Source organism: Bufo bufo, chromosome 4, assembly GCF_905171765.1.
Source record: "Bufo bufo chromosome 4, aBufBuf1.1, whole genome shotgun sequence".
Taxonomy (NCBI): domain Eukaryota; kingdom Metazoa; phylum Chordata; class Amphibia; order Anura; family Bufonidae; genus Bufo; species Bufo bufo.
The window spans coordinates 226,850,677-226,864,707 of record NC_053392.1 but is presented as its reverse complement, the minus strand read 5'-3'; the positions used below and the strand labels follow the sequence as shown (position 1 = coordinate 226,864,707).

Here is a 14,031-nt window from a genome sequence, read left to right as displayed (position 1 = left end):
ACCAGGCACCCTCCCCTCTTCAGAGCAGGGGGGGCCTGGTTTAATGCTCGGGTTCTCCCATTGACTTCCATTATAAGCACCCGAGCACTGTGGTGCTCGATCAACACTATTGCAGACACAAGTCAATTACTAGGTCCACTATAGAAGCACTACAGGGGTACTATTAGTAGAGAATTAGATATATAATTGAGTAGATTTTAGATTTTTATCAGGCAAAGCTTAGCATAGAGAGTTACTGAGAGACTGATTACCTTCTCATTTGTTTCATACAGCTTGCTAGCAAGTTCTACATTAAAACATTCAGCAAGAAACTCATATTTTTCTGTATGAGCAGCCAGCTTTTCTTTGTAAAAAGAAAAACTTTCAACATTTCATAGGCTTATTGCCAACACCCCAATAGTACACATTCTGTGGCAAACACTGAGGAATAGCACCTCTTTTTTCTAAGAAAACAATTTATATTTACAGTTTGTAATTGGGCCCTTCAGTGCAATATACAAGTTGTATATTATTATTATTATTATTATTATTATTATTATTATTACTACAAGATAGTGTTTATTATTATAACAAAATCAATACTACAAAAACTACATTATTATACCCATGGTATTCAACATATTGTATATTACTGCAAGACAACGTCTAGTTATATAGCAAAAGTAACACTGCAGTAATGCCATCATTATACCCATGTTATTTAACACATTGTACCATTCAATGTTATAACAGCAATACTGCAACAATGCAGTTAATATACATGTGTTACTGGATGCAAAAGCGTTACTGCAATAATGCCATTATTAATTTTATTATATTATTCATTAACATTAGTGTGTGTATAACGCATGAAGATATATTAAGACACAATTTTAGGATGGTTGGCCACTGTTTTTTCCCCCCAATAACACAGTGTGTGTTTAACCCTTTTAGCCTCAGTCTTCAGATTTTTACATTTTTGCTTTTCACTCCTTGCCAAAACTTTTTATTTTTTTATTTTTTATTTTGTCACATAACAGTAAGTGGGCTTGTTTTTTCTGGAGCAAGTTTTAATTTTTATTGACACCATTAACTATTACATATAATGTGGTGGGAAACTGGCAAAAATTCCAAATAGGGTAGAATTGGAAAGAAAAAACAATCTCATTTCTGACATAGTTTTATGGATTTTGTTTTTATGGCATTTGCTATGTGGTAAAACTGACATGTCAGCTTCATTCTGTGGGTCTGTAAAATTACAGCTATACCACATTTATATAGTTTTTTAGTGTTTTAACACTGAAAAACAAAATAACTTGGATTTTTTTTTTCTTTGCATTGACATATTCTGACTCCCATAACTTTTTTTTAAAGTTATACCTTTGGAGTTGTCCGAAAGCTTGTTTTTTGTGGGGAGATCACTTTTTATTCAATCTTTTGGTAGCTGAAGCTGCAAAAAAAACATTGAATCGGCCATTTAGATTTTTTTCGGACAGGATAAATATTTTAATAGTATGAGTATTTTTGGCTACGGTGGTGCAAATGATAACTTCCATTTTTTTTGCAGACCCATTGAAGTGAATGGTTCCGCATAAGGTATGAAAAAAAAAGGAACGGACGCGGAAAGAAAATATAGTTGTGTGCATGAGCCCTAACTGTGGTATGAATGATACCCTCAAGCAGGCTCCAGGCTACCAGCAACAACAAATAGCTTCTCCAATCTCAGCTCGGGGAAAATCACTTCAGCTGCTGTGGTCACAATTGACAATGGCATCTGAGGTGTTAAATGTCTGTGATTAGCGTTTTCGCCGATTGCTGAAATTAACCCTAGGTGTCTTTAGTTTAAAACAGCAGAAACATGGCAGCTATAATGCTTGCTCAGTTCTGGAGTGTACACCATCTTTAAAGACCTGAGCAGAGCCCGACGCTGGTCAGGAAAGGGTTAAACACTATCTGCCCTCAACAAGGGACAAGAGTTTACCTATATCTTTATATGTCAGTGATGAACAGTATGCAGTCTGAGTAGCAGTACAGCTGGCTTGGATGGCAGAAGAGGAGCACGAGAATTTGTGAAACTAAAAAGATGAAAAGGAGGGCTCCATGTTCTGAAAAGTTTTAAAACCTGGGAAATGCTGTTATGTTCAGAAGGAAAATTGTGGTTCTATGGTACCTTAATTAGAGTGACACTGACTGCATATTCAGTCTCCATTCCTAGGACACTTACAGGACTAAATAAAGCCCTGTCTAGCACTACAAATATGTACGGTGTGTAATGTAAAAAAAACTAAAAAGAAAAGAAAAGCACATGTTTGCATAGGTATTAAAATATTCCATGTAGAATTTTACTTTAACTTTTTGCCTAAAAAGTTGGAAATCTAGCTTTGATGTTACTCACCTCCATTTTTGGTAAGGATAGTGACCTTCATGCTGTTATTAGATGCAACCATCTTGTGCAATTTAACAGATTGCTGGTAAGAAATACAAAGAGAGTTATATTATAGTACAAAAAATGAGCCGGCAGTGCTACATGTGTCTATGTAGTCACTAGAGCGGTTTAAACACTGGGATCCCGAACCTTCACGGTGGTGCTCTGTCGGTGATATAGTGATTATAATGATAGCATGAGAAAGAAAGCACCGCGGCACTCACCACTGGTCACAAAGTTGCTGTTTGCAGTTTATTCCTTGGTACACAAAGTGGACGCGGACAGAACACAGGTGAATGGATAGGCTACAGCTGTTTCGCGCTTTGTCAAGCCTCCTGTGACGTGGAGGAGGAGGGGGTTATAAATACCCTCATCTCATACACGTCACTGGTTACAATTAAAGTGATATAAAAACCATGTGTGTTAAAACCAATCAGATGAAAACAGTTAAGTCATTCTTGTCATTTAACCCTAGAGGGCCCGTGGCTTGCGTTCTGATTATCCATGCTCTTCTCGCTGCAGGAGAATGCGTTTTCTGTCCCCCCCCTCTCATGGGGGTGTGGACAACTTCAATACCCGCACATTTAAAAATTTCACTGTTCCCCGCATGTTCATTATGTATATGCTCAATTAATGTGGTTGCTCCATTTCTGGTAGTGATAGATTTTTTGTGTTCCCTAAAGCGTACATATAGACACCTGTGTGTCTTACCAATGTAAAACCTCCCGCATGGGCACAGAATCGCATATACAACATATTGGGTCTTACAGTGTATAAATTGTTTAACTACATGCCCTACATGTCCGCTCCTCCTACTGGTAAGTGAAAGGTCTGTGCTATAAGCAATGCGCCGCACAGACCTTTCACTTACCAGTAGGAGGAGCGTCGGGCCGGTCACAGACATCGCAGGTAAGTATAATGCTTCTAAAATTGCTAAGTAACCATGGCAGCCAGGAATGCAGTATCGTCCTGGCCGCACTGGCCACCAATGAGTTAAAAACAGGGGGGGAGGGGGGAGGGGGGATGGGGGGGGCGGCCGCACTGGCCACCAATGAGTTAAAAACAGGGGGGGAGGGAGAGGGGGTCTACCCCCTGCTGCCTGGCAGCACCTGCCAGGCAGCAGGAGGCAGTCATGTACACAGTTCTTTTAGTATATTCTAACTTGAAGCGTCCCCATCACCATGGGAATGCCTCTGTGTTAGAATATACTGTCGGATCTGAGTTTCACGATCTAACTCAAATCCGATAGTATATTCTAACATAGAGGCGTTCCCATCGTGATGGGGACGCTTCAAGTTAAAATATACCATCGGATTGGAGAAAACTCCGATCTGATGGTATATTAATAGGGACTACTGACTTTACATTGAAAGTCAATGGGGGACGGATCCGTTTGCAATTACACCATGTTGTGTCAACGTCAAACGGATCCGTCCCCATTGACTTGCATTGTAAGTCTGGACGGATCCGTTTGGCTCCGCACGGCCAGGCGGACATGAAAACGCTGCAAGCTGCATTCGGGTGTCCGCCTGCTGAGCGGAACGGAGGCCAATTGATGCCAAACTGATGCATTCTGAGCGGATCCGCATCCACTCAGAATGCATTGGGGCAGTACGGATTCGTTCGGGGCCACTTGTGAGAGCCTTCAAATGGAACTCACAAGCGGAACCCCGAACGCAAATGTGAAAGTAGCCTAAGTAGGCCGGATGCCACTCAACCAAGTTCTTTATATGGAGCAGGAGCTGCCATTTGTTTGAGAGGACTTCTCTTATTGTTTTTGTTTTGAGCCCCTCTCTATGTTCTATTTGCAAGGACTCTATCCAGGACTCCACCTGAATCCAAAGATTTTGCACTTCATTTGTGTGTTTTATCCTGTTTAACCCCTTTTTACCCCATTTTCAGGCTATCAAGGGACTATGTTAACGTAATGTTTAAAGTATACTACCCAGAAAGACTTTTCTGTGCTCGTCCTTTTTATAACAAGATTTTTGCACTTTAAAACGTTTTATACCTGTTTTCTACCCCATTTTAGGTATGGACTTTACTGTCCTAATGTGAGATCATTCTTTAATAACTATTTTTGGCCGTAACACATTTACCATGAAAAATAAAAAGGGTATGTGATTGATGTATTTTATATATTTGCCTAGAATGTATTTTTCTGCATAACCCTTTATTTACAGGAGGTTATTAAAGAGTCATGATAATACATTGCAATGTCTATATTCACATGTGCATATTAGTGGTGTGTATTTGGTGTATTTCAGGACGCGGCTTAGAGATCCACAGCTTCAGACATTACCGAGGGCGACTTATATTTTACCATGGGGGTATGCAGCGTCCCACTACATGTGTGTGGGCACTGCTTAAAAGCACTTTTTTCCCTAAGAATTGTATTATGCTCTGCTATGTAATTTTGTACTAACTTATCTGCAAAATCCCTGTTACTGGGCAGATTAGGTGTAATTTATACATCCCACCACTAGATGGGGATAGTACCTAGACTATATATAAACTTTAGCCAGGCCTAGTTTGGGGGGAATTCAAATTCAAACAGAGATGAGAATGCCGAGTGAAGACTTCACACCACATATTAGTGAGTGGAGCCAACTTCGCTATGTGGTAGTATCAAGGTGTGAGGCGCAGAAGAGCGTTTTCCTTCTGTGACCGGACTATATACTTGCATCCCTGACCAGTAGGAGAGATTTTGCCTCCCTGGAACAGACCCAAGCACCAGAAAGATTCATCGGTGATAATAGCCGCTATTTAGGGCCACAGACACCTTTGCGCATGGTGGAGGACTTTAGGGCTTCTAGCCGCACTACCATAACTCTGGGAAACAGATTAGCTACCTGTCCCAATATTCAGCTTGGAGGGAAAGGACAAGGTATAGGACTGAGCATACCAACTGGAATAAGGTACTCCCTATCCACAGCTTAAATCCAGCCAAGAGAGCCTATAAATAGTGGATTCACAGGATAACTCTACTGATAACCAAAGACTGCATTTTGTTTTATGTACCTAATGCAACTGGAACCCACATCAGTAAAAGTTGTGAGTTGTATCTTACCACTGTCTACCTCATTATTACTACTATTGGTTGTACCACCATTAACGGTACTGGCGTCACGACAAATACCATCAAAAGGGCACGTGCCCCGGAGGATTTTGTGCTGTCCACCTCAACACTGTGCTGCCAGCCCAGTGAGGCTTTCTGCTAACTGTGAGTAAACAGATGAACTGTGTGTTATTATTTGGCCCCTCATCTGTCCACCGTGCACCTCACGTGTTGCCCCTGCGCTACTGTCTGGCTGCAATAGATGATGGGAGAGATCTCTATACTGCCCCCTGATATATATATACATAGTAATTAGATCTCTCTCAGTCGTCTTTTTTCTAAAGTGAATAACCCTAATGTTGATAATCTTTCAGGGTACTGTAGTTGCCCCATTCCAGTTTTTACTTTAGTTGCCCTCCTCTGAACCCTCTCCAGCTCTGCTATGTCTGCCTTGTTCACAGGAGCCCAGAACTGTACACAGTACTTCATATGTGGTCTAACTAGTGATTTGGTGGTAGGACTATGTTCTCATCACGGGCATCTATGCCCCTTTTGATGCAACCCATTATCTTTTTGGCCTTGGCAGCAGCTGCCTGATACTGTTTTTTGCAACTTGGTTTGCTGTTTATTTAAATTCCTAGGTCTTTTTCCATGTCAGTGTTACCCAGTGTTTTACCATTTAGTATGTATGGGTGATTTGCATTATTCCTTCCCATGTGCATAACCTTACATTTGTCAATGTCAAACCTCATCTGCCACTTCTCTGCCCAAGCCTCTAATCTATTCAGATCCATCTGTAGTTGTATAGTGTCATCTTCAGTGTTAATTACTTTACACAGTTTAGTGTCACCTGCAAAAATTTATATTTTATTGTGCAAGCCTTCTACATGATCATTAATAAATATATTGAAGAGCCCAATACTGACCCCTGAGGTACTCCGCTAGTGACAGTGACCCAATCTAAGTGTGTACCATTAATAACCACCCTCTGTTTTCTATTATTGAGCCAGTTACTTACCCACATACAGATGTTTTCTCCCAGCCAAAGCATTCCCTTTTTTATACTAACCTTTTATGTGGTACAGTGTCAAATGCTTTGGAGAAGTCCATATAGCACCCTTTTTGAATATTGGCACCACATTTGCTATGCGCCAATCCTGTGGAACACTCCCTGTCAGCATAGAGTCTGTAAATATCAGAAATAAGGGTCTGGCTATGACATTACTTAATTTGATTAGGACACAGGGGTGTATGCCATCTGGCCCTGGCGATTTGTCTATTTTAATCTTTTTAAGTCGCTGGTGTCCTTCTTCCTGGGTCAAACAGGGCACTTTTAATGAGGAATTTACTTTTACTTTTACATTCTGCATTTCATTTGACAGTTTCTTTTCCTCAGTCAATACAGTGGAGAAAAAAATATTTAATAGCTTTGCTTTCTCCTCGTCATTCTCTGCAAATCCCCCATCATTGCTCTGTAGAGGGCCGACACCTTCAGATTTATACTTTTTACCATTTTTATAATTGAAGAACATTTTAGGGTTAGTTTTGCTCTCTTTGGTAATTAACCTCTCGGTCTCTAGTTTGGTGGCTTTTATTTGTTTTTTACATATTCTATTTTTTTCTTTATAGTTTTTCAGTGCTTCCTCTCCACGCTCCTGTTTTAGTGATTTAAATGCTTTCATTTTGTCATTTATTGCCTACTTTAGAGTTGTATTTATCCACATTGGTTTCTTCTTGTTCCTTAACCTTTTATTCCCATAACATATGTACCTCTCACAATTAGATGTTAGGATGCTTTTAAAAATATCCCATTTTGTGGTTGTATTTTTATTTTTGAGGACTTTGTCCCAGTTAGTTAGCCCTCTCTATGGACTCTCTTAGTTGGCTAAAGTTAGCTTTTTTGAAGATTGGTATTTTTGTTCCTGCCTGTAGAAACGCTCGTTTGAAGGATAATTCGAAGGTTAATACTTTATAGTCACTATTTCCCAGGTGTCCCCCGACCTGCACATCTGTTGTTCTGTCAGGTCTATTGGTTAATACTAAGTGCAGTATGGCCGTCCCTCTAGTTGGGTCCTGAACCAGTTGGGAAAGGTAATTGCCAAGAACCTGTTTCCTTTATGAGATGTACAGCTTTGAGTTTCCCAGTCTATATCTGGGTAGTTAAAGTCCCCCATAATAACCACCTCATTATGATTTGCCGCCTTGTCTATCTCGTTTAGTAGTAGATTTTCTGTGGACTCTGGTATATTAGGTGGTTTATAATAAACTCCTATTAGTAATTTATTATTATTTTTGCCTCCATGTATTTCTACCCACTGTGACTCCACATGTTCATGTCCCTCACTTATATCTTCTCGGACTGTGGGCTTTAGACAGGACTTTACATAAAGGCAGACACCTCCCCCTCTCCGGTTTTGATGATCCTTTCTAAACAGACTGTAACCTTGTACATTAACTGCCCAGTCATAGCTATCATCCAGCCATGTCTCAGTTATTCCCACTATGTCATAGTCCTCCTCACACATCACTAATTCCAGTTCACCAGTTTTATTAGTCAGGCTTCTGGCATTAGTCTACTGTGAGACAGTGACAGGTCTCACGCAGGTTGGAGGCAAGGAAGGGGTGGATAGTGCGGTCCACACCCCTGTTCCACCACAGGTTAGACAAGCTGGATGTAATCAGGCTGGCATAAAGCACCTCCCAGGGTGTCAGAAGGGGGGAAGTGTGTTACCTGTAGACAGAGGCCTGGAGGCTCTGTCTGTGTGGTCTCAGCTGGGCAAGGCTGAGGGACCACAAGGCTGGGACATAGCCTGGAGGTGGGGGACAAAGCGACGCCTGGAAGGGTCGCAGGGCTATAGTCAGGCGGACTATTAGGCCCCAATCCCCCACAAGAGACATTGGTCTTGTGGACAGAAGCCTGGAGGCTCTGTCTGGGTGGTCTCAGCTGGGGAAGGCTGAGGGACCACGAGGCTGGGAGATAGCCTGGAGTTGGGGGACGCAGCGACGCCTGGGAGGGTCGCAGGGCCATAGTCAGGCAGACTACTGAGCCCCAATCCCCCACAAGAAACAGTGAACTAGAGACAGTGGGCATCCTGTGCTCTGTACAGCCAGGAGGCTGTGGGACAGTGGCTGACAAAGCCGCACGAGTTCACAGGGTGTGAACTGTAACTTAGGTGAGTCAGGAAACTCTGTGTTAGTTAGAGCCTAGCCGGGCAAGTGTTTAATATTTTGTTGTTGCTGGTGTTGCACAATAAATGCACTGTTTGGACATTATATCCATGTCTGGTGAAGTAACCTGTGAGAATGACCGCTGGAGAAGAGCTAACCCCCCACACTACATACAATTAAGAGGTTTATGTATATTTTTTTTACCCTACACCTTTCCTTCTGAACTGTTCTAGTCACTCCATCCATTCCTCCCCCAGTCCCACTACCTTTCCCCCGGTCTCTATCTGCACCATCCTATAATGTAATTACCCTCCCCCAGTCCTTAGTTTAAACACTCCTCCAACCTTCTAGCCATCTTTCCCCTCAACACAGCTGCCCCTTCCCCATTGAGGTGCAGCCCATCCCTACGATAGAGCCTGTAGCTGACAGATAAGTCGGCCCAGTTCTCCAGGAACCCAAACCCCTCCTTCCTACACCAGTTCTTGAGCCACTTGTTAACCTCCCTAATCTCCTGCTGCCTTTCTTGTGTGGCTCGTGGTACAGGCAGTATTTCGGAAAACACTTCCTTTGAGGTCCTTGCCCTAAGCTTTTGACCTAAATCCCTAAAATCACTTTTAAGGACTCTCCACCTTCCTCTAACTTTGTCATTGGTTCTGATATGGACCATGACTGCTGGGTCTTCTCCAGCCCCTCCCAGTAATCTGTCAACAAGATTCGAGATGTGTCGAACTCTAGCCCCAGGAAGACAACACACTGTTCGGCGATCACGGTCTTTGTGACAGATTGCCCTTTCTGCACCCCTATTAATAGAGTCTCCCACTACCAGTACCTGTCTGGCCTGCCCTGATCTCCTGGTCCCATGCTTACTGGAGCTGACATTCCCCTGACCTGCAGAGGAAGTGTCCGGCTGCATCAGTGCTATCCCTGAACCGACATCCCCCTCATCTGCCAACCGTGCAAACTTGTTGGGGTGTGACAGATCAGGGCTAGAGTCCCTTGCACTCTTCCCTCTACCCCACTTTCTAACTGTTACCCAGCTAGCTATCTCACTTTCCTCAGCCTCCTCAGTTTCCCCCTCCCCCTCATCTACCCCATAGAGTGCTTGCTCAGTGAGCAGCAAACTCTTTTCCAAATTGTTAACGCCTCTCAGTGTTGAAATTCGCCTGTTTAGATACTCAATTTGCAATTCCAACTGATAATTTGCTCACATTTTTAACAATGATATACACCCTCGAACAGCTGTTCCAGGACTGCATACATCAGACAAGATGTGCACTGGACAGCGCTGTCAATTATGGACACATACTAATGGGGATTACACAATGAAAGTGAAAAATACAATATAATGCAGTAATAAGAAACTGATTTACTGCAGTCTCCCACTGAAGTCCCTGAATCTGAAGTCACTTAATCTAAAGTCGCACAGTTATACAAACACACACTTAAATCAAACACGCGACGCTCAAACTCGCGTTATATTCCTGCTTATATAAATGGAGCTCTCAAAACCAGCCTGTTTTGTTTCCTCTGGATGGAACTCCTGATCTTAAGAAACTGGACTTGGACTCCAAAGCAGAAGCTCTCCTGACATGTCTTGTGTGCTATGGAGATCGCATGCAGACGGAGCACATAAAAATGCATGAATATTTTCAACTTAATGAAGCTGCTTGATTTAATTGTGAATAGATGGTAAACTCAAAGACTGCTGGTGTGTTGTCATCAGCGTCTACATTATGTTTACTGTAGGACCCACAACAACGTAATTTGGTCCATACAGCAAAAGGAGGTGTACAATCACCCATCAATTTTACCGAAAAAAACATGTTTGAGATAAAAAAAAATTCACCAATGACAGGATAATGGAATTCTGTTCATACTGAACAAAGTGTACAATCACCCATCAATTTTCCCCAAAAAAGCCTGTTTCATATAAATTTTTTTAGCACTACGTAATTCGGTCCATACAGCAAAAGGAGGTGTACAATCACCCATCAATTTTCCCGAAAAAAACATGTTTGAATTATTTTTTTTTACCACTATGTAATTCGGTCCATACCGCAAAAAGGGCTGCACTGCTGAATGGCAATTAGGCTCTAATTTGTTTCCACTTTTAAACTACAAAAGGCTTTTCAACATATAAGTACAACGCTAAACGACAAACATTTTTATTTTGCCCCAAATAAATGGCAGACAGGGCTTTGGAATATATCACTGCACAGCTGAACTGCAATTAGGCCCTATTTTTTTTCCACTTTTCCAAACACAAAATGCTTTTCAACATATAAGTGTAACGCTGAACGGCTAATATATTTTCATTTCACCACTAATACACAACAATAAGGGCTTTAGAATATATCACTGCACCGCTGAACGGCAATTAGGCCCAATTATTTTTTTTCACTTTTACACTACACAAGGCTTTTCAACATATAAGTGCAACGCTGAACAGCGAATATATTTTCATTTCGCCACTAATACACGGCAAACAGGGCTTTAGAATATAACACTGCACCACACAAGGCCAAATATATTTTTCTTTTACCACTAATACACAGCAAATAGGGCTTTACAATATATAACTGCACCGCACAAGGGCAAATAAGACGTACTGTAGAAATATCTCCTTGTAATAAAGCCTGTTAATGGCTGTATCAAACAGCACTTGCACCCCAATAACAAGAACAGTTTGCTGGAATTACAGAGCTATATAATGGCAATTTGGATCCTCAGTCAGTGCAGCAAGGGGTAATAGGATTGTTCCTTTCAGGGGCGGACACAGACAGCAGAGGGCGCCTGTGCAAAGAATGTGCCTGGGCCCCCTTCCCCTCCACAAACCACACATACAGACATAAACATACAGTAGGTGAACCCGATTTTGTGTCAATCTCGCCGTATTTCTCGGCGAGATTGAGCACATACGAGCCCCATCGCGGGAGCCAGCGCCGAGCTGGCTTGCCGCGATGGAGAGCAAGCGCGTCATAGAAGAGGCGGGAGATCCGACTTGGATTCCCGCCAATTCTACACGTGTGCGGCGTTTGTTATGAATCCTGAGGGGGAAGTCCCCGCCGGATTTTAAATAAAAATCCGGCCTGGGTCCCGCCCTCAGGAGCATACCGGGCCCTTAGGTCTGTTATGGGTTGTAAGGAGAGCCCCCCCTACGCCGAAAAAAACGGCGTAGGGGGTCCCCCTACAATCCATACCAGACCCGTATCCAAAGCACGCTACCCGGCCAGCCAGGAAGGGAGTGGGGACGAGCGAGCGCCCCCCCCCCCCCCCTCCTGAGCCGTACCAGGCTGCATGCCCTCAACATGGGGGGTTGGGTGCTCTGGGGCAGGGGGCGCACTGCGGCCCCCCCACCTCAGAGCACCCTGTCCCCATGTTGATGAGGACAGGGCCCCTTCCCGACAACCCTGGCCGTTGGTTGTCGGGGTATGCGGGCGGGAGGCTTAACGGAATCTGGGAGCCCCCTTTAATAAGGGGGGCCCCCAGATACCGGCCCCCCACCCTAAGTGAATGAGTATGGGGTACATCGTACCCCTACCCATTCACCTGCAAGAAAAGTGGTAAAAACACAAATAAACCACACAGTGTATTAAAATATTTTATTTTTCTGCTCCGGAGGCCGCCCCCTGTCTTCTTTATTAGCTCTTTTACCAGGGGGGGGCTCTTCTTCTTCCGATATCCCGACGGGTCTTCTCCGCTATCCGGGGGGGGTCTTCTCAACTCTCCGGGGTTCTCCTTCTGTCTTCTCCTTCTGTCTTGTTGTCTCCTTCTGTCTTCTGTCTCCGGGGGGGGCTCTTCTTCTTCCGATATCCCGACGGGTCTTCTCCGCTATCCGGGGGGGTCTTCTCAACTCTTCTGTCTTCTCCTTCTGTTCTTCTTCTGTCTTCTCCTTCCTTCTTGTTGTCTCGGCGCACCCCGGTTCTTCGTCTCGCGAGACTCGGCGCACCCCGATTCTTCTCTCTGTTGTTGACTCGGCGCACCCCGGTTCTCGCGAGACGAAGAATCGGGGTGCGCCGAGTCTCGCGAGACGAAGAACCGGGGTGCGCCGAGTCAACAACAGAGAGAAGAATCGGGGTGCGCCGAGTCTCGCGAGACGAAGAACCGGGGTGCGCCGAGACAGCCGCCTTGTGGTGCTAGCCTAAGGGACCATTTAGACGGCCATATGTGTTTTGCAGTTCGCAAATTGCGGATCCGCACAACACGGAGACTGCCCGCGTGCGTACTATGATAGAAAATACAGATTCTTGTCCACAATTGCGGACAAGAATAGGACATGTTCTAACTTTTTTGCAGGGCCAAGGAACAAAAGTATGGATGCGGACAACATGCAGTGTGCTGTCTGCATCATTTGTAGCCCCATTGAAATGAATTGGTCTTTTTCACACATCCTCACAGTCACTCTCACATACACAGACTGTCATACGTGCAGGCACTCTCACATACACAGATTGTCATACATGCAGGCACTCTCACATACACACACTGTCATACATGTATGTACTCTTACATACACACACTGTTATACATGCAGGCACTCTCACATACACACACTGTCATACATGCAGGCACTCTCACATACACACACTGTCATACATGTATGTACTCTTACATACACACACTGTTATACATGCAGGCACTCTCACATACACACACTGTCATACATGCAGGCACTCTCACATACACACACTGTCATACATGTATGTACTCTTACATACACACACTGTCATACATGTATGTACTCTCACATACACACACTGTCATACATGTATGTGCTCTCACATACACAGACTGTCATACATGCAGGCACTCTCACATACACAGACTGTCATACGTGCAGGCACTCTCACATACACACACTGTCATACATGCATGTGCTCTCACATACACACACTGCCATACATGTATGTGCTCTCACATACACAGACTGTCATACATGTATGCGCTCTCACATACACACACTGTCATACATGTATGTGCTCTCACATACACAGACTGTCATACATGTATGCACTCTCACATACACACACTGTCATACATGTATGCACTCTCACATACACACACTGTCATACATGTATGCACTCTCACATACACACACTCTCACATACATACATGCAGGGCAGGCACTTTTTTTTGAACTACATTACATATAGATCCCTTCCTCACCTCCTGGCTCTGTATTGCTGGTTCTTGTGTCCTCAGCCAGGCTCCTCCCCCTCTCAGTAGCAGGGCTCGGTCTCCACACAGTAGCAGAGCTGGCTCATTAGAGGAGAGGCTGTCAGTGCTTTTGAGTGACAGTTTGTAGACCAATCAGCTCTCCGTCTCCTGGTCAGCAAGGTTGGGTCCACAAGGTCCTATTTTTTTTTTTAAAATGCAGTGTTTTTTTGCCGCAATTTGTTAA

General features: G+C 43.7%; 1 protein-coding gene across 3 annotated transcripts in view; it reads right to left on the bottom strand.

Moving 5' to 3' along the window:
• LOC120997966 (probable cation-transporting ATPase 13A4) overlaps positions 1-14,031 on the bottom strand; it is a 261,365-nt gene that overhangs the window by 147,067 nt on the left and 100,267 nt on the right. For all 3 annotated transcript variants that reach the window (XM_040428350.1, XM_040428352.1, XM_040428351.1), the window contains exon 8: positions 2,375-2,447. In XM_040428350.1, coding sequence (XP_040284284.1) covers positions 2,375-2,447 — 73 coding nt within the window. The remainder of the gene's footprint in view (positions 1-2,374; positions 2,448-14,031) is intronic.